This window comes from Anabrus simplex, chromosome 2, assembly GCF_040414725.1.
Source record: "Anabrus simplex isolate iqAnaSimp1 chromosome 2, ASM4041472v1, whole genome shotgun sequence".
NCBI classification, from domain to species: Eukaryota; Metazoa; Arthropoda; class Insecta; order Orthoptera; family Tettigoniidae; genus Anabrus; species Anabrus simplex.
Genome location: NC_090266.1, coordinates 86,885,583 through 86,908,091, shown reverse-complemented (window position 1 = coordinate 86,908,091; position 22,509 = coordinate 86,885,583). Strand labels below are relative to the sequence as shown.

General features: G+C 40.1%; 1 protein-coding gene across 1 annotated transcript in view; it reads right to left on the bottom strand.

Annotated features, from left to right (window-relative positions):
* The window catches only part of p47 (NSFL1 cofactor p47), a 178,021-nt gene that overhangs the window by 34,858 nt on the left and 120,654 nt on the right, over window positions 1–22,509 (bottom strand). Inside the window, exon 6 of the mRNA XM_067140182.2 lies at window positions 13,854–13,994. Within this exon, the coding sequence (XP_066996283.2) occupies window positions 13,854–13,994 (141 nt within the window). The remainder of the gene's footprint in view (window positions 1–13,853; window positions 13,995–22,509) is intronic.

The window sequence follows — 22,509 nt, the reverse complement described above, 5'->3', positions numbered from 1 at the left end:
CTTGTGCTCAGGTGGCTAGGACTATACAATTTACCGGTGGTCCCTAACTTGTTAGAGGAGAGATCCTCACTTGGACTATGTGTAAGTAGGGAAGCATTCCTGCTTCATGAATTTACAGAGCTCAGAACATTTTAGGCAAACCTCGAACCTATGGGAGTAACGGAGTCCCACTCCCATTTGACACGCGAGGGACTCCTTGGAAACAACTTGGCAAACAAAATTGAATTTGATGGGGAGCTATCAATATTAATGGGACTTATGGAAGAAATAAAGTAGAACTGGCTGAATCAGCAAAGAGGATGCATCTGGATGTGCTAGGAGTAAGTGATATTCGGGTACGGGGAGATGACAGGGAAGAGATAGGAGATTATGAAGTGTACTTGACGGGTGTTAAAAAAGGAAGGGCAAAGTGTGGGGTAGGGCTGCTTACAAGGAATACTATTGCACGCAACATAGTTTCTGTTAGCCATGTAAATAAGCAAGTGATGTGTGTAGATTTGGCAGTTGGAGGAATTAGGACAAGAAATGTCTCAGTGTATTTACCTTATCAGGGTGCAGATGAGGATGACGTTGACAAGTTTTATGAAGCATTGAGTGACATCGTAGTCATGGTCAACAGCAAGGATAGGATTGTGCTAATGGGTGATTTCTATTCGAGAGTTGGAAATAGAACTGAAGGATACCAAAGGGTGATTGGTAAATGTGGGGAAGATATGGAAGCTAATGGGAATAGGAAGCTTGTGTAACAGACTCGTCACATCATCGGCATCTACTTCAAGGAAATTCGCCATGCACATAATCGTCATCATTCTATTACTGTTATGGACTCACCTTCATTACGATAACACGCCGTATTTCTCTCTGCAACTGGAACTCAATAACCTCATCACAAATATTCATTGAAAATCATATACTCTATACAGACTGCAGCTCTATTCATCTTCATCATCTACTGTCAACTATCTTCTTGCCCGCTCGTACTTCTGATGACGTCACACGATACCGTTTTGTTTGCTGTGTACACTCCCTTAACATCCGGAAAGTGCTCGATCTGTTTCTCCTCAATTGTTTCCCCTCTACTCTAGCATATATAAACCAGGCTTCCCTCCGTGTTAATTGAGATGGACCTTAGCCTGTATGGAGGGTGGAACACCAAATATTGTCTCCGTCATTATAGAGCTGTGCACATGAGTGTCTTTCCTGTGTTAGTGCAACAAACTTTGAGATGAGGTATGAGAAACATTTCTATTTTTTCTTGTAAATTTGGAACTTTAGAAGGAATAATCTTTTCTTTGGAAATTTAATTTGGGAGCATGGCATTTCCTAACCAAGTTTTCACCTTCTTTCTATCTACGAATTATATCAAGTTATGAATTCAGGTGCATCTCTTTCTCGAGCTGTGCGTGTTCTATGTCTAGTGCTTCGTGAGTCCCATGCATGCTTACGCATGAACTGTCTTTCGGATTCATGATTTTAACTATGTGAGTTTGGAATGAGACTGTCGTGCAAGAACTTCCTCAGATAACCATGATTTCGGCCTGGTCGATGATCTTACTAAACATGACATACTGTCATTGACTGGCAATAGATGCAGTTCCTATCTATGTTAATTTATTCCTGATCGTTCTATGGACTTCACTTTGGAGGACTTTTTGTATTGTATCTTATGCTGTTTTGAGATTGTAACTTTGCAAAATATTTTATGTTTCCTGCTAATCTTATTAACTTGTCGTTAAGTAGGGATATTTCCCGTTTTTCCTGCCTCCCCCTTTCCTTTCCTGGTTCTTTCTCTCTTATTTTCTCTCTTGTAGGTTTTATCTTGTAACAAATTGCAAACTTTGAACTTAATGGTTGGGAAAGTACCATCTTTCTATAGTTCAGTGGTTTTATGAGGAAATTTGTAAAGATTTTGGTTTGATTTGTTCCAATACATTTGTCATGAAAATTTATTGTGGTTTTTTCTGGTTTCTAATCTCAACCCATAATGTTCCCTACTTGACTTCTCGCACTCTTATTCAATGCTTATATGCACGGTTTCCACTGTGCTATTTCTTTAGTAGGGCGAGAGTGCAATCTGTCTTGCTATTCCAACCACCATTATTACCACGGCCTCTATTTACCCATCTGACATAACTGGATGGTGTGAATTCTATGAACATACCCATCTTGAAACTTCACGATGCTATGAATTATAGGGGACCTTGCTTTCTTATTATTGTTATTATTGTTATTATTTGTATAACCAGTACACTGGACTTCTGTGCTAGTATGGGTTTAGCAGTTAAGAATACATTCTTCACAGATAAGACTATTCACCACTACACAGGGGAAGCTAGGGGCACCAGATCCATAATAGACTACATCTAAGTCTGTTAGGAATGTATGGGTTTTGCGGAGATTTTTCGATGATAGAGACCACTATCTGATCTGTAGTGAACTAAGTATCTTTAGGCCTGGGACAGAGAAGGTTAAATCTATCTGCAAACGAATACGTGTAGAAAATCTCCAGGACGAGGGAATTAGAACTACATGGATATGATTAGTGAGAAATTTCGGACAGTGGACAGTAAGCAAGTTCAGGATATAGAAAGAGAATGGGTGGTATACAGGGATGCTGTAGTAGAAACAGCAAGCCTAGGAACGACTGTTTGAAAAGATGTGAAAAAGCGAACATCTTGGTGGAATGAAAAAGTGAGAGCAGCCTGTAAACATAAAAAGAAGGCTTATCAGAAATGGCACCTAACAAGGGCTGATGAAGACAGAACTGGACATAACTGAAAGAAACAGAGAAAAAAAAAAACCCAGTTGCTGAATCCAAAAAGAAGTCATGGAAAGATTTTGCTAAGGCTAGGTCAAGCAGCAGGGAAACCTTTTTGGGCAGTAATAAAGAATCTTAGGAAGGGAGGGAGAAGGGAAATGAACAGTGTTTTGGGTAATTCAGGCGAACTCATAATAGATCTCGGAAATCACTGGACAGGTGGAGGGAACATTTAGAAAATCTTTTCAACGTAAAAGGAAATCTTCCTGGTGGTGTCGCGAACATTGACACATGATGTGAATGGTCAGTTACAGATTATGTCTTTGCTTATATATTTGTGATTTTATGGCTGATGATGACGTTATATATGTCGAAACCGGTCCCCAAGTTGAATAAAAGGTATTTGTAACATAAACACATACCTAATTAGTATTGAAAAGGTTGAACCTAATAGATATCTTATCGCTGATCTCAGTTCAATACGGAAACATTAATGAAGTTCATATCTTTAAACTCACAGGTTTAATGCAACATTTAAATATTTTGAATAAGTGATTACAATGGAAAGGCAGACTTTTTAAATGAAGTGTACACTTATGTGTCAGCATTCCAAAACAGATTGAAATTATTTCATCAGCCATTAGAGAAGGGCATGTTCTCACACTTTTCACGCTGTACTGAGCTTCAAGAAGCAAACTCAAACAGTTCAGTGCCATACGATCAGTATATTAAGTTGATTGACTTATTGACGAATGAGATTGAAAACAGATTTAAAGACCTTTATGCGAGTGCGGAGAAAATCCATTTCTTCAAAAATCCATTTGCAGTTGACGTCGGTGATGCTCCTGTCCAACTACAGATCGAATTAACTGAACTTTAGTGTTGTTCCCAATTAAGGGACAAGTTTGCCGAGAGAAATCTCATTTACTTTTACAGATAGTTTAGTAATGAAAATTTTCCAGCTTTCTTCAAATTTGTGAGAAAATACTTGTGTGCATCAGCGAGTATTTATAGTACATTTCAAAAATGGAGTTTATAAAATAAAAATTATGTTCCTGTATCAGTGATGAACACCGACATTCCATTCAGAGGATGGCTGTGTCAAATCTGTCTCCAGACTTTTCAACACTGTCACTTCCAAGAGAAGAGCTAGACCTATCGTTAAATGGCAAGTTTATCCAAAGTTACATAGTATCGTTGACTTTTCTAAATTTGTTTTGAATTGTATGTCAAGTTATTGTTTATATTGTCGAATAGCCGTGTTTGAAGTTGGTTGGTTGGTGGCTGGGTGTGTGGATTAGAGATTGGAAACAGGCCGAGAGTCTCTACACGAAGCACGAGCTCATCGTACGTATGAGAGAGCTTAACGCTTCACTATCGAAAACGCTGGAATTGTTATGCAACACTGCTATGCCGGTACTTTCGAGTTCGGTTACCCAGAATTCAGGAGTGACTCTCCTGATAGGCCAGTGTATGTCTTGCCATCAGTGGATACGGAACATCAGTAATCCTGTTCTAATAGTGAGCTGTGCAAAGGGAATTCTGCAAAGTCATCAAATGGTATTGGAAAACAAAGAACAGGTGAAAGCTGAACTAAATGAAAACATATTTTACAAAAAGTTTCCAACAGTTCAAGTTCAGTTTGGACAGAATTTTCCCAAATTTTGATCCTATGACAAATAAGTGCCTTGATTATGTTCAATGTCTGCAATGTTTCTCTATATTAACGTACAAAAGTAGTCTGACATTGTCACTCAGAAGTTATAATGGTGCCAAATCCAGACCTAACACGATACACAAAGAAACCAAGGACAACATTATGAAGGCATATTTACTTTTCTGTGCCCTCAATTTAAGACTTTTTGAAATTAACCTGGCAAATGAGCTGCTCATACTGGGATCCATATATGGAGTTGTAGCTGCCATCAAAAAGTACAGTTTCTGTCAAATCCACAACTTTGCTGACCAAGTCAAGGGCAAGTTTTCTCCTCGAGTAAAGGGGACTATTTTTAAGAAACAGTGTTCTCTTACAACAGAAATGTGGACTGATAAAGAGAGACAGTTTACATTCCATCACATAGATGACAATTGGGACTTTCAGAATAATGTGCTTTTCATGGTTAAAATTTCAGGAGACAAAGCTAAAACTGGTTTAAATATTAGAGAGGAACTATAAACGAACATGGCAGGGCTCAGTATTCATAAGAATTAACTAGAGAATGTAACCTTCGTCTCAGATCAATGGGCAAATATTAAATCAGAATTTTCAGATTACAAAAGGCTAGCCTGTTCTTCCCAGTGCATCAATACCATTCTAAGGCATGTATTTGAACCAAAGAAGGAAAAAGATAAACTAGACTATGGAAGTCTTAGAGAGCTGCCTTTGAATATCAACGCACCATGATTCATTTGAAAAAGAGTGATTTGGTAACAAAACTAAAGTAGACTGTCTATTAACATAGAGTGGATCGGGGGGAGATGCCTATCGGGGGGAGATGCCTACAGCTTCGTAGTTCCGTCGGGAACCACCAGATCGCAACACCAACTTGTCTCGCGCTTGTTGGCCTCAGTTAGCCGTTGAATCCAATACGTATGACTCTGTGTGAACTGTTTTCCCGCTCTGTTATCAAGAAATTCAAGGTAAGAACTTAAGGCGGTGCCTTGTTAATAACGCACAGTTGTTTTAAAGTGCTTATCAGCCTATATAATAAGGAGGATTTGCAAATATTAGTATATGTTGGGCAAGGTACATACTTTGCAGTGTACGTTTTTAAATTCACTAGCTCCGAAGCTGCCATACTGTGCATGTTGCGGGAAGTGGCATCTCACCCCGACTCTCGGTAGAGATGCCACTTTTTCTTCGGGGTAAGATGCCGAAGTTGATTCTTCTGATATAACAGTTTCTTTTCGTAGGAACATGCCAAGAACGTATATCAGGACATCAAACAGGGGTCAGTGGTCCGAAGAGAGCCTGCAAATGGCCATGGAACACGTCCGAACCGGGGGGGATGAATTGTTTTAGAGCTTCCCAAGATTATGGAATCCCATACAGAACACTTAAACGACGTCTGGAGAAGAACGACGAAAAGAAGCATGCCATGGGCCCACAAAGTAAGTAGTTACTGATTAATTTTGATGTTTTCTCTCCTTCGGGAGTAAAATGACAACTGGTTCCTAACCGTGAAATTTAATTTAAATTTAAAAAATGCTCTTCTCAGGTAAACTTATACCATATTAAGTATCCATACGCGAACTGTACTCTCCCATTTGCTCCGAAATGTCTTCACTTATTTATTATTATTATTATTATTATTATTATTATTATTATTATTATTATTATTATTATTAATTTTTATAATTTTACAGGTTGCCTTGGCGAAGAGAACGAGAAGAAGTTGGTCACCTACATAAGACAACTGCAGATTTCTGGATTCCCCCCAACTGGAGAAAATCTACGGAAGCTGGCATTTCAGTTTGCAGAACGAAATGGAATTCCTCACCGTTTTCGTCGAGAAAATGGTATGGCAGGCTGGGATTGGCTACAGTCCTTTCTGAAACGTTTCCCAACGTTAGTTACGAAAAAGCCACAAGGTCTCTCTGTTGACCGGGCTATAGCAATGAATAGGGAAGCAATTGCAGAATATTTTTCTTTAATTCTGGATGTGTTGTCAGCAAACAATTTACTGGATAAGCCCGGACACTTGTATAATATGGATGAAACTGGTTTTCAGATGAATCCTAGGCCAGACACTGTGATAGCAGAGAAAGGTTCTCCCACTTTGTACCAAGTGACTTCTGGAGAAAAAGGAGAAACAATAACAGTTATAGCCTGCTGCAATGCTGAAGGTAACTTCATTCCTCCAGCATGCATTCTCAAAGGTAAAAGAAAAAAACCCGAATGGGAGGACGGTCTTCCAAATGGTTCAACTGTGTACATGAATGAGAAATCCGGGTATGTCACGTCCGATATATTCATGAGCTGGTTGAAAGACCACTTTATTCCCAGGAAACAACAAGGAAAAGTGGTCCTTTTTCTTGATGGTCACGCCTCGCATTGCACTGATCCCGACATGCTAGATCTCGCTGCAAGGAACGATGTGATCATGATTTGTTTACCACCTCACTCGACCCACTTTCTTCAACCTCTTGACAGGTGTGTTTTCAAATCCTTAAAACAGGCTTTTTACAAGGCAATGCGCAACTGGACATCGTCTCATCCTGGACGTAAAGTCTCAAGAGCACAGTTCCCTATCTTCCTCACGGAGGCGTGGAAGAAGGCTGCAGTCCCATCCACTGCTCAGTCTGGATTTGAAGCATGCGGTTTGTACCCATACAACCCGGAAAGAATTCCAGATGAGGCGTTTCAACTGTCCGATTTGGTTTCGACAAATGAGGCTGACAGGAATGAAAGGGATTATTCAGATTGCAGAGGATGTGCTCCTCCCTCAGAGAAAGACAGCAACAGACTTGAAGATCGAATGGAATCAGCAACTGCAAATGAAACCATGCCAGGAACATCCTTTGAAGCAATTTCTCCTATACCTGTCTTGGATCCGTTACCTAAGCGCAGAAAGAAATCAGCTGCAGTTCTCACAGAACAACATCGAATTGAAGATGCAAGAGCTCGACGAGGGAAAAGTAAGACAAAGAAATTCACTACGAGTCAATCTGTTAGACTAAGCAGGTCAGAGAATGACAGTGACTTTTGTGCTGAGTGTGCCCTCAATTATTATGACAAAAATGGACCACAGGTAGACTGGATTCGGTGCATCGTTTGTGATAAATGGTTACATGAAACCTGTACAGATTCAGAAAACATGTGCAATAACTGTGCTAAAGAACTCTGATACAAGAGTCATCCTTACAGCTGATTTAATGTGGTTACACTATAATTTTGTGTGTTTATTTTTTGATAATCATAATAAATATGCTTTAAGAATTGAATTTAGACGATTTTTCTCCAGAATGACATAAAACTAGTAGTCGAAACTCATCCAGATTTAATTGCCATCTTACCCCGATGCTCGGGGTGAGATGACTAAATACATGCCTTCATAAATAAATGTTTAAAACGTACAATTACTAATGATTAGCATAGCTAACTGGCCTATATATAGAAAAAACTCGGCAAAATATTACTGTTTTATGTCTAATTCGAACTCTCAATTTTTATGTACATTTTTGTCCTCAAAACACTAAGTATGGCATCTTCCCCCGATCTACTCTACAGAGACCAGGTGGAATAGTCATTTTAAAAGGCTGAATTCCCTTAATGTTCAATAAGACGATGTACGAATGTTACTAGCCAGCAAAAAGAAAGGATTCATAATGGACAACTTCAACCAAAGCCTTGCCCAACAGGTCATTTGTTTTCCGAAACCTTTTAAAGAAGTGACAAGGAGAGTGGAAAGAGAAAAGCTTCCTACTATGTTTGTTTCTCCTTTGCCAACAGAAGCTGTTGAAGCATTTGGGGAAAACAGAAGATTGTCCGGTAGGTCTATGCTTAAACCGAAAGATTCTGATATATCTATAAAGATTAGTTAAGACTTACAGCTATTAATTCCACTACGTGATGTTTCAGACTGTGAGGGCAATGAAAAGAAGAGCACGCCATTTCCCACCCCTTATGCTGGAGGTGACAATAACCCACAAAAAAGAAAGCAACACTTCTATGGGCATCTTTCAGTCACTTAAATATGCAGTCATCTGAGGAGAAAGAAGTAGATTATTGTAACGTCAGAAGATATATTTCAGAAGGTAAAAAGATAAAATCACATGGTTTAAGCAAATTGTACAAGAATGGTGAAACTATAACCATATTAGCATAACACATTTTAACGGTATTTTTCAGAAAATGAAACAGAACCACCATCGAAAAAAAGAAGTCTAATCGATCCTATTATTTTTGTTTCTTTCCTCAGGTTTATATATTCAACTGTTCGTTTTATATATTTATACGCGAAGCTTCAAAGATAAATATTTAAATTTTGTTTACAATGTCAAGTTTAATTCATTTCTAAGAAAAGTATGTTAGAAATTAATACCTACCTTTGTTACTTTATTTTATAATCTTGTAGTACTATGAAACTTATTTTTGCTTACGACAGTTGCAGCTAATTGAAGGTAAGAATACATTTTTCAGAATGCAAGCAATTTAGTCCCATATTTAGCAGCAATGCATGGTGCTTAATTATATACTTTTTTCCCCTTCAGTTTACATTTGTTTTAAATGTTTATATATACAGTTGAAAATAATATGCTATTTATCATTTATGGTGTTATATGCAATACATTCTGAAGAATATCCATTAAACGAAATTGTCTGATTACTTATGTTCCAATTCTCGCTGCCAGAATTGAGCTCGTCTTTCAAAACACTCCCTTTACATTGACCTTCAGGCGGGTAGCTCACACACGACTAGCATTCGGGAGTGCGACTCCTGCCCACTGCCAATGTTTCCTCGGGTACTGTTGGAGGTGAGTTCCAGCTGCTTTTGACATTCTCTGGTGTGGATGTATTTGTGTGTGAGGGAACGACAGGCTAGAGGGGAGAGAATAATGTGGCCTGCGGTTCGTTTAGGAATCTGCCATTCGGCCTGCCCACAAATTAAGCTCAGCACCCCTGCTCTAGGCTATGTGCTATGGGTCATACTTTCATAACCTGTATAGACCTGTTACTGTATTACTCTTAATTCTTTTCACTCCCGTGTCTTCAACCTTGTTGTAGTACGTTCTTCTTTCCACCCCGCTCAACACACACTTGTTTTTTCTGGGGTTTCTTTTCCCTGCTACACACTTTTCTTTCCATCTTCAGTCCTATTCTATTCTTTTATCCTGTCAGTCTTTTGTAGCAATTTTTCTTCTTTGTCTTCTTCTTATCCATTTCACCCACTTTGCGGTATGATAGATCAATCAATGGTTAGTTAGTCATGTTTTCCTGTCCTCCCAGTACTTTTTCATCCTTCCAGATCTTCCCTTCCTCTCTTCTTCAGAAATTCTGTATAGTTAGTTGGGGCTTCACCCCGTCCTGAAATCTCTTTATTTTGTCTTTCGTTATTTTCTTCGCGGATCTATCTACAAGCATCTCTTCTTTAATTTGGAACTCTCATAGGTCCTTCACAGTTTCCTTAACCTCTTAACATACCAATTATTTACAAAATTATGATCTTTTTTTTTACCTATTTTTTATTGTAAAAATGGGCTATTTATTGAAAACTAATGACAGTGGTAACAATGAAAATACATTTTTCGAACTTAACAATGAAATATTAGCCACCGAAAAGTTCCTGTTTTAAAATCCCGAATATAATCGTGATATTTTTTACGGGTTCTAAAATAAATAACACAGCACTAAACAGATGGCAATACAACATGACACTCAATACTGTCCATATGTTTGTGGCTGTGTGAAATGCCCTAAAACAAGGATCAACACACAATGCTACATCGCACTCCTTACATATGTACCTGGATTCTCTCCGTGCCTTCTTCCCTCTAGCAACGCGCACACTGCTACACATCCTTGTTGGGTTGTTTCTTATCCGTTGGAGGAATCACCGAAGGAAAATGGCAGCCAATAAGTCGCACTGGGGTCGCTTTTGTTGAAGGACGACCTGCTGCTTTCGGAGAAAATTCCTCTCTATGATGTTGTGCAATCATTTTCTCAACGGCAGCCACACGAAAGTCAAGAGCATTCGTCCTTCCTCCATGTTTTTTGACGAGGTCAAAAGCATTCCATACTGCTAGTTCCAAGAGGTGAAAAAATATCTTCTTATAAAACTTTTTTCCTCTCTTCCAGTGTGTTGATCTACTTTATCAACACCCCGCATTGTTTCGTTATATGCGAACACAGATTTAGGTTTCACAACTTCCTTTTTCGGTCCTCCGTATCTTTCCATTTCCGCATTATGGATGGTAGGATGCAGATATCTCTCTTGTCTTTCCATTTAATTGCAGTCAGTTTACCTCGCTGGAATGCTGCAATCTCACCCTTTTTGAGTTTCGTGCTCCGGAAATTTGGAGGCATATCTGCTCTAATGGGGCGCACAGTGCCTAACATATCTGTGCGATTGGTAATCAGAATGTCGGCCAGTTGGGGAGAACTGTAATAGTTATCCACAGTTAGACAGTACCCCTTATTCAGCAGGGGTTTCATCAGTGTCATGTGTAGATGTTTGTAGTCATCATCAAATTTAGAGCCCTTGCCCGTGTATATGATCAGGGACCAAACATAACCTGTAGCTGACTCACACAGCATGAATGTTTTGATACCGAATCTGGCTCTCTTGAGAGGCAGATATTGGACCCAGCCCAATCGTTCTTTATACAGCAGCAAGCTTTCGTCAATTGTCACATCCCTTTCCGGAGTACACACAGTTCCAAATTTAATAGACATGTGATTCAGGATAGGCCATATTTTGTTTAGTTTAGGTTGTGGATGATTTTCTGCAACATATGTACTATTGTCCAAAAAATGTAGGTACCTCTTCAAGTTAAGAAATCTCCTAAAAGGAAGAAGTTAAAGAAATATGGGTGTAGCTAATATAGGTGCCTTGGACCAATACATTTGATATGTAGGTTCCTTTACAATGCTTTGCAGTATTGTCAGCGCGATAAAAATATACATTTCATCAATAGTTGTGTCCTTCCATTCCGGAGCATTAGCCTGTCTTGCATATCTGTTAGTCTCGGTCACCAAAATATCTGTCCGCCTCCGTAGCGTAACGGTTAGTGTTATTAGCTGCCGTCCTCGGGGGCCCGGGTTCGATTCCCGGTACTGCTAGAAATTTAAGAATGGCAGGAGGGCTGGTATGTGGTTGAAATGGTACATGCAGCTCACCTCCAATGGGGGTGTGCCTGAAAAGAGCTGCACCACCTCAGGATGAGGACACGAGTTTACTTACTTTACCAAAATATCTATAAAATCATTGTCAATGAACTGACTAATATAGTGCATAACATCCTCACAACATGGCTGGAAATGTATTTTTCAAGATTAGACTTGAAAGGAAAACGTGGTGGGGCAGGTGGTAGTGTTCCAGAAGTATCATCAATTTCACACCACTCTCTGGCACTTGCAATATCACAATCAGATGAACTAGAACTACCACTTTCTTCTTCTGAACTGTCCTCAAAAACTTCTTCAGAACTATCAGACTCACTAAACTCAAAGTCAAACTCTTCTTCACTCTCCATTTTCACCTAACAGACAAAGTACACTTAGATAGCAACAAATACGGGAAAGCCACCAAAACGAACTGGCTGAGTCACCGACATCCACTACGTTTGAGTCGGAGACATCTGTTGGCAAAAATAGGACCCTAAAGTAATAATTTCATAAACATCTGGCGGAAATATTGAGAAACTAGAAGAAACGAGTATATTCGGGCTTTTAAATTAGGTACCGTTCAATGAGCGACATTCCCGAGTTTACTCGGGATTTTATTTTATATAAATATATAAAACCCCAAGTATACTCGGGCTTTCATGTTAAGAGGTTAAACCAGTTCAGCTTAGTTTTCTTATTGCAGAAAGAGTCGAAGATTCTTTTAGTTATCCTTTTTGGGTCCATTCATAGGATGTGGCCACAGTAGTCAATTCTCCTTTTCCTCATTGTGTCAGCAATCCTTTCCGTTTTCCTATATGGGGTTTCATTGCTGATGTGTGAAAGTTCGTTATTATGGAATTATGTAGCACTTTATTTTATTTCATGTATGTTTTCTCCTACTCCATTTCCCCACGATTCGTCTGATGGCCTTGCTGTTTCCTCTACAACGCACGTACGATGAAACAGAAACAACTTTTTTGGAGCGATGATGGTGTACTTACATCCCATTTGGAAGGCCAGCGCACAGTCAGCCATCTAGTGATGAACAAGGGTATCACTTACTACAGACCAAAGGTAAAGCATTCTTAAATTTAAACATTCGATATTAGAGAAGTCTTGCTTGTGAACAGACAAGATTTTCTTCTGAAGACATGGACCACAGTTCTCTGTGAAACCTTACTTTTTAACACAGCAAAAGCCCAAAAGCTTATCATGTCTACCATCACATTTATCACTGCACATATCATCTGTAGAACAATCACTGTAACTATTTCTATTTAAAAGTTTGGAAACTCGCAAGAGCATCGGATGACTCAACCTGTTTCTGAATGTTCCACACTATTAGTCTCTTCACATACAAGTTTTTACCATGTGCAAAAGATGGGAGTAACACATAAACATGTTTGTAAACATAAAATGATACATTAATTTTGCATTCTATGTAAGCTACTGGAGCTGCAATGAACACTGCTAATGATTAATAACACCAAATTCATGTTTCCAGAAATGATTCACAAAATGGTAGAAAGGTTCCAGTTTGTAGAGAAAAATTAATTTATATTGCACAGATTATGGATGATGATGCTACACACCAATCATAACAGCTAAAGCAGGTACCCAATAACAATGGGGTTGATCCACAGTAGCCATCAACAGCTATCCTGTGGTTTTCCAAATCTCTCACAAATAAATGTTTTGTGCTATTTAAAGAATTAGTGTGTCCACTCAAGCCTTATGTCCAAATAAACTGCACACAATTCTACAGAAACTACAATTATGCAAATCTGATAGGGTCCACACAAGTGTGTGTACTAGACTGATGACTAAATAAATCTCAAGCCCTTAAATGAATAATCATTTTTCTACTACTACTACTACTACTACTACTACTGTCATTACTAGAAATAACATTTTAATGTATTTCAATGCTTTTACACCTTTTTGTCCAAGTCACGAAAAACAACCACATAAATACAGTCTCTTTCATATCATCAAATCAGCTAAGGAAAGTGAGGTCCTGGGTGAAGAGGAGCATCGTGGCTACAGAATCGGAAGGACTGGTATGGGAAATCTACTTTCGAATTGCTTCCAGCAGCAGTAGTTATAAAAAACGGATTGCCAAAATTCACTAAGTGGACACGGCATAAGAAGAGGAGGAGGAGGAGGAGGAAAAGAAGAATCAGCCTAACATTCAACATATCAACTCAGGGTTTGTTACGTGAGAATTACAGTCTATATAAAAACATCACAACTAGAAACTTGTACTACCTTCCTAAGATATGTCCTTGGCCAGAAAATGGTCTAACTTTAGGTGCTCGGAATGAGGTGAACGACTCATGGTGGTGATCCTCTAGGTTCAGGTGCACAACTGCATTCCCAACATTACTTGTCAGTTCTGGAGGAATTAATCTGAAAAATTGCCAAAGAATATACTTCAGAGTTATTTGTCATTAACTAGTTACATTTCTAAGACATACAATATGTCATAGAACACACATATTTTTTAAAAATATCAAGAGTATAAACACATATTTCAGTTTTATTCAATTAATAACAGCAGATCTTCACAAGAAATACGTAACAAACTTTCCACGAGTTGTGTTTTGTGTAAAAGCGGGAGCACGACTGATTTTTTAGGGTTCGGATGTTCAGGAAATGTCAATTCTTCCCAGTCTTCTGTTTTGGCTATTTGTTTGAATTACCACGTTGCTGACCGGGTACTCCTCACACTACATGTCCATTATTCCTGTAATGTATCCACAAAGACGCACACGAAATGCTGTCAGTTGGCACAGTTATTTATTCACATCTATTTACAAATTAGACACACACATAACCTCAATCACTGCTGTCACTAGCAAAATACACATGTCAACAAAGCAGCCATTTTATCTACTGCACAGGTCACATGGAAGTTGCAACCTTAAAACAACTGAAATAGTCGACTGCTTATAAGCATGTCACAACACGTGGTCACAAGTATACTCCTGCTATAGCATAACTCTACTAAACAATAACTCGTCGTTACCATCAAGACCACCTCCTTATATATGTGCCTGGCCAGGCTTCTCAAAAGATATATTTTCTCGTAAATTCTGATGATGATGATGATGATGCTTGTTGTTTAAAGGGACCTAACATCAAGGTCATTGGTCCCTAACTCGTAAATTCTAGAGTGCCTAACAACATGATTATAATGTACAGAATATTCTACCATCATCTAGTGTCAGAGATGTTAAAGTGTGTTTCACAATTCTGTAGCGGATTACACATCATATACAGGTAATAATAAATTATATAATATTAATTTACAATATAAACATTTATGTACAGCACAAGTTTCATGCCCTAATGTCACAAACAAAGCAATCGCAAAAATTTTATACCAGACACAATGTATCTGTGTTAACCACATCTTCATGTGCTGTCCTGACAATGTCCAACAACATTTTCAGCAAGATTTAACAAGCACCATGAGAGCATCTCATTTATTATTTTGATTGAGGATGAAACAACATCTAACAGTTCCCCGTCAGCTAGTGGTTATTTACAGCAGTGTCCAATGGAATACATATAGCTAACACCACACAAATAGATTTGATGACAAACTACAGGATCAACATTTACCAGTTCCCAGCAGTATTAGAACTAACAGTTCTGTGTATATAAATTAATACTTGAAATTATTCTCAATGATGAACATACTCAAGATGTTAGAACCTAGTTCATTTTCAAATTTATTCATAATTCCATCCCAGTTTTTAATGTCACTTTATATATATTTGTTTTCATTTGTTTTATGTCAATTGTGTGCATGTACATTTGTTTAGTTATTAGGTGTTTTACATTAAGGCTGAAGATGACCAGCCCCGGCCGAAACTAGTCCCTAATTAATGTAATTTAGAATATTACATATTATAGTATTGAAAGGTGGACCATTACTACATTAATTTAAAAATTACATTGTACTTGCAATTCAATACGGATCAGAACCATGAAGTTTATAACCTATGACTACAGGTTATGTGTGATGTAAATCATTTTTGGTTTCGTATTGATGATATTTGACTTTATATAATACCAATAACATACTTTATTGCTTTATCCACTTAAACAATACATTACCGAGCTCGATAGCTGCAGTCGCTTAAGTGCGGTCAGTATCCAGTATTTGGGAGATAGTAGGTTCGAACCCCACTGTCGGCAGCCCTGAAGATGGTTTTCCGTGGTTTACCATTTTCACACCAGGCAAATGCTGGGACTGTACCTTAATTAAGGCCATGGCCGCTTCCTTCCCACTCCTAGCCCCTTCCTATCCCATCGTCGCCATAAGACCTATCTGTGTCGGTGCAACGTAAAGCAACTTCCAAAAAAAAAAAATTACATTTATATCATAATAAGTGCCTTTCCCAAAACACCACGATATGTCACTATGAAACAGTTCTGAAGCCAGTAGTTCTATATGCAGCCGAAACCCTGTCTCTAAATGCCAACAAAGGACTCCTTGAAGATCTGGAGAAAAGAAAACGAAAAATTGTGAGAGGAATCTTGGGATCAAAGTACAAAAATGGAATCCATCAAAAGAGATCCAACAAGGAAGTCTACAGCAAAAGAGAGAAAATTACCGACACAATCAGAAGAAGACGGGCACGATTTTACGGTCATCTGAAAAGAATGGACGGAAGAAAGTTAACTAAAGAAATCTTTCACTTTTTTGATTCAAACCCCAAAACCACAATTCCCTGGTTTAGAAATACCAAAGAAGACCTGCAAATGCTACATATCTCAGCTGAAGACGCCCTTAACAGAGATCTCTTCCGCAAGAAAATATTGACGAACGGGCTAAACCGAAACGAGCAATCGAAGAGAAGACACGGTGCCCCTTGGACAGAGGAGCGTAAGCAGGCCCACTCACAAAGAATGAGGGAAATTTGGGCTCTAAAGAAGACCAAGTTCAGTGTCAAATGCAACAAGACTTAACGTGGTCCTTGATGGCCCCAGCGAATTATATATATATATATATATATAAGTTATTTTATTATATAAAGCGGCTTCAGGTATCGGAAAGGCCCCAATCCATCTTGTGAAGAGGTCGGTGATTGCTAGGAGTCCTGTTTTACACTGTGGTGTTCTAGGGTAAGGACCCCTCAAGTCCAGAGCTATGACCTCCCACAGGCGTTGTGGCTGTCTTCCTCGTTGGCTGGAATCTGTCTTCCTGTTGCTCGCCTTGGTACAGGCACAGATGTAGCACGCCTCCACGTAGTCCAGGAAGTCTTTTCGCATGTTGACCCAGAAGAATCTTCGTCGGATAGACTGATAAGTCTCTTCGCCTCCCGGATGTCCGGCTTCAGTGCTGACGTGGAGCATCTCGAGGATGTCCGTCGTGTGCTGTCTGGGGATCACCACTACTGCAGGCTTTTCGGAGAGGTGCGACCTGTACATCAAGAGTCCTCCGTCAACCCAGAAGCTCTTGAAATCTTGAAATCCCTCGGGAAGAGTCAACTATCAGTGTTCTGTCTCCTCATCTACTGCATCACGGTCCTACAGGGCTTGTCTTGTTCCTGTCACTGTTTAATTACTCCCAGATCAAGTTCCTTCTTGATGGTCATAAGGACAGGTGCCTTAGGCTCACTCTGGTGTTGTGGGAACTCTCTCTCGACAATAGTGCACCTAGCTTCAGGTTCCATCGCCGGGTAACTAGATAAGCTGACTGCTCCCATGTTCGTCGGTCCTGGGACATGCCACACATCAAAATCAAATTCTGCGATTAACAGAGCACATCGCATCAATTTGGATTTAGGGCCAGAAACCGAGTTCAACCATTTCAGAGCGGCATTATTGGTGTACAGGTGGAACTTCCTTTCCTCCAAGTAGCCTCTGAATTTGCCCATGGCCCACACCACGGCTAAGGCTTCCTTCTCGGCAGTGCAGTAGGGTTGTTCGGTGGGAGATAGCTTCCTGCTGGCATACTGTGCGATGTCCCTTCCCCGGTCACCATTCTCCTGGAATAACACTGCTCCTAAGCCGGAGTTGCTGGCGCCCGTCTGCAGGCACATCTTCTGTTGAGGGTCGGGATGGGCTGGACCGGCAGCACTGCATATCAAAGCCTTAACACTTGGAATGCTCTTCCTTGCTGGTCCATCGGAACGGGTTATTTTGGAGTAGATCGGTGAATGGTATTGCCTTCTCTTCAAAGTGTGGCACGAAGCTGCTATAGCATCCACACAAGCCAAGGAACTGACTTACTTGTCGCTTGGTCAGTGGGCGTTTAGCTTCTTCGATAGCTCAATTCTTCTCTGGTTGCCTTTCTAAGCCTTCACATGTTAGAACATGGCCAGGATATTCTATGTGGAACTGGGTGAGGTGGCACTTCTCCCGCTGGCAAGTCAGTGCATGAATCTTCGATCGTTCCAGTACTTTCCTCAGATGTACAAGGTGTTCTAGGAAATTCTTGCTGTGAATTAAAATGTCGTCGAGATACACTTGGCAAACAATCTCCGACATATCCTGACAATACCTTATCCATCAGTCGCATGAAGGCGGCAGGAGCATTCTTCAATCCAAAGCGCATTACTGGAAACTGTTACAATCCTCTCTGTCATGAAGGCGATCAGTGGTCTAGAATTTTCCTTCACCTCCACTTGCCAGTATCCGGAGTTGAGATCCAGCGTGCTGAAAATTCTACACCCACTTACTTGTTTCAGCGAGTCTTTCAGGTCAGGCATAGGGTAGGCACCACCAACAGTCTTCTCATTCAAATTGCGGAAGTCCATACACAGTCAATACTTCCCATTATTATTATTATTATTATTATTATTATTATTATTATTATTCTGGAGGAAGATAGGTGAAGCCCAACAGGATGTAGAGGGTTCCATGAGACCTTGCCCTTACATCTCTTGAATCTTTTGGATGACGAAATTGCGCTTATCTGGGTTGATTGGATATGGACATTGCTTGATGAGTGAGGAAGCGCTGCATTAAATAGTGTGCGTTACTGTGGTAGTCCGCCCTATTTTATTGGTGATGACTTCCGAAAAGTCCTTTAAGGTGTGTCTGAGTTCCTCTTCTTCACTCGGTCAAAGATGCGTTAACTGGATATCTCCCAAGTCTTCGTCGACTTCCGTATCCTTGCGAGTTCGGAGATTTCCATCGTGCCAGGCGACCCTCAGACGTTCGTCTTTTCCAAAAAAGAGTCTAGGATCACCTTGTATTACACCAGAAAGTCATGAGCTAATATGATGGTAGGCATCAGGTTCTGAATCACTGCAACATCAATTACAATCGTCATGTTCATGCATTCAGCGGTTAGGTTAGTCTGTCCTTGGATGGAATAGGTTATCCCGTCCGTTGCTCCCACTATGACAAATGAATGGCATGCTTGGCTGTTGAGTATGGCTGAAAAATTCTCGTTGCCAACCCTTAAGATGACAGCTGGGTGGGGGTGGCCTGTTCTACTAACAATCTGACCAAGCCTCTCCTACTTGACCAGGGTTGCTCGTCTGTCAGATCTTGAGGCGCATACCTGATCCCAGTCCCATCTGCCCTCAATCCAGAATGGGCTGGACCTAGATTTCCAACGTCAAAGCTGGGCACTTGTTTTTCAAGTGTCCTGCTCTTCTATACTGGTAGCACTTCCTCACTGCGCTGGGCTCTTCTGTAGCTTTGCTCTTGTGTTCCTCCTCCAGTTGGGCGATGATTCTGCACAGATCATCAAATGATCTCAGTTGCGATACTTTCACTAGGGGTCGAATCTTATCGTGGAGTAGCGCTGCAATGTCTGGTAAGATCTCGTTTTGGCTTCCTTTCGGGTGCAGACGCTTGAAGAGTTGGTACTTCTGTAGGGCAAAGGCGCTAACTCTCATGCCAGCGGGTTGTGCCTCAGTCAGTGGCTTCCTTTTCACGGAGCTCTCCACCCCTTCGGAATTAAACCCAGCAAGGAATTCCCTCTTGAAGTCCGTCCAGTTTAAATTTAGACCCTTCAAGTTATTCCACCTAGTAGCGGCTTGCCCCTTTAATTGCAGTGTGATGAGTTGCACGATGATGTCCTCTGGTATGTTAGTCCTTCCTAACAGACTGACCGATCCCTCGAGGGAACTAGTCGCGTTCTCTTCCAGTCGCCCGTGGGATTCCGAAAGGCCCTCTATAATTACCTTCAGGTCTAGGTGTCCTGCATTGCCGGTTAGGTTTGAAGGGGTTAGAGGTGTGGCGGTACGTGTTGTTCGAGTTAATCTATTTTCTACTGCGTGAAGGATGCTTTACCTTATATTCAGCACATCTCCCTTGATGGTCGAAGTCTGGTTTTATAACCTTCCTTCAACAGCAGAAATATGGCTTTTGAAATTTCCGTCGATCGCAGAGATACGCCTTTCAATATTTCTCTCAATGGTAGAATTTCTCCCCTCCAATTGTTGCTTTATGCCGGAAACCTGGATTTCAACCTCCTCCTCGAGGTTCAAGACATCCACTTCCAGCTGGCTTACTCTACTATCGATATGGTCAACCTGTCCCAGTTTTGACCTGTTGTCTGATATTTGCTGTGTTAATCGGTTGATGACGTCGCTAATTTGCAATGAAATTTTGTCATTTACTGCTGGAATTTTCGATTCTAGGCCCTGTTCAACTTTGTAAACCTGCGTGCACACTTGTGATATTTGTCCGGTTAAAACTGAGTTAGCTTGAGAAATTTCGTCTGAAATTTTGTCATTTACTTTTGAAATTTGATCAGCAAGTTTGTCACTCTGTTCCGGTAAGGTGGAATTAACATGTGAATCAACGTCTGAGATTTTATCATTGAGTGCCTGCGTCATGGTCATTATGTTGGAAAACATTTTGGGAATATTTACCTCATCTTCCGATGTTTCGTCGGAATCTTCTTAGACTTCCATGAGAAAATTTTTGGGATCTCCTTTTCCAGCAAGATCTTTCCGTAACCCCGCCTGGAGTAATTTCTTCTTCCCGTTCGTCGGGAGATTTCTCTTGGTAAGTTTGTCTCTGAGCTGTTTCACCGACATATTTTCTAGTAAAACTTTCATTTTGTTCATATCACACTTCCACTCATATTATCTCGTAAATATTTACGTCTTGTTGCGGTCACCAGTTAATATATCCACAAATACACACACGAAACGCCAGCAGTTGGTACAGTTATGTATTCACATCTATTTACAAATTAAACACACAAATAACCTTAATCACTGCTGTCACTAGCAAAATACACACATCAACAAAGCCACCATTTTAACAACTGCCCATCACTAAGCACAGGCCACATGGAAGTCGCAACCTTAAAACAATTGAAACAGTTGACTGCTTACAAGCATGGCACCTACAACACGTGGTCACAAGTATATTCTACCGAGCTCGATAGCTGCAGTCGCGCAAGTACGGCCAGTATCCAGTATTCGGGAGATAGTGGGTTCGAGCCCCACTGTCGGCAGCCCCGAAGATGGTTTTCCGTGGTTTCCCATTAATTAAGGCCACAGTCGCTTCCTTCCATTTCCTAGGCCTTTCCTATCCCATTATCGCCATAAGACCTATCTGTGTCGGTGCGACGTAAAGCAAAGAGCAAAAAGTATATTCTATGATTATAATGTACAGAATATTCTACCATCATCCAGTGTCAGAGATACGTCATTCTGGATGTTGCAGCGTGTTTCACAATTCTGTAGTGGATTACACATCATATACAGGTAATAATAAATGATATAATACTAATTTACAGCTATTACATTAACGAACTCATATCAATATTTATGTACAGCACATGTTTCATGACATAACCTCACAAACAACGCAATCATATCGTATGTACATATGATGTTATAATAATATTCATAATCATAAAATAATAATAATCAGAGCACGATACTTGCATTATTTACCCATGGATGAGAGAATATTGTTTTCAAGTTACATCAGTTTATCATACTTGCACCACCAGGCCAATTACTGAGCATCATTACGCTAAAGCGCATGCATAAAATCAAGTGAGCCTGGCTTCACTAACCCTAGACTGATTGTGATGAAATTTACCTCAGGCCTTCTGAAAGAGTCCTAATAATGATTTCTTGTGGGGTAGGTACTGCAGCAATGACCTCTGTGAAGGGGAAGACAGGAAAATGTGCATGTGTAACTTGATTACTCCACATGCAACTGCTCACAACTAACTTGCCTACCCCCGCAACATAAACAAAGTAGAACAAAAAAAGTTTCCTCACCTCACTGCTAGTTACTCCAGATCACTTCAAGCTCTTACAGAATATTTTAAATATTGAAGCAGTTTGCTAGTGACAGAATTTAGTTCGCTTTATCACAAGTTAAAAAAATCTCCAAAAACTATGACCACCGGGCGAGTTGGCCGTGCGCGTAGAGGCGCGCGGCTGTGAGCTTGCATCCGGGAGATAGTAGGTTCGAATCCCACTATCGGCAGCCCTGAAAATGGTTTTCCGTGGTTTCCCATTTTCACACCAGGCAAATGCTGGGGCTGTACCTTAATTAAGGCCACGGCCGCTTCCTTCCAACTCCTAGGCCTTTCCTATCCCATCGTCGCCATAAGACCTATCTGTGTCGGTGCGACGTAAAGCCCCTAGCAAAAAAAAAAAAAACTATGACCAACTACATGTCCAATATTTTTCATATTCATCAAGCCTTACAGTTACAACTGGAACTACTGAGAAATCTTCTAATGTTAGTGCAATATTTATTACTTACCAACCAATCATTATATGAAATAGAAGAATCACTTCCATTCACATATCATTTTCAGCCTTGTTCACGACCACCACAATTCCACATTATTTTGAAGGGTGCATGTATTCATCATGACTGCTGACACTTCCTTCAGAAAAGCTATCAATATTGAACTCATGTACTTGAATGCCACTTGGGCATTCCGAACACTTATCCATATACAATTCACTAA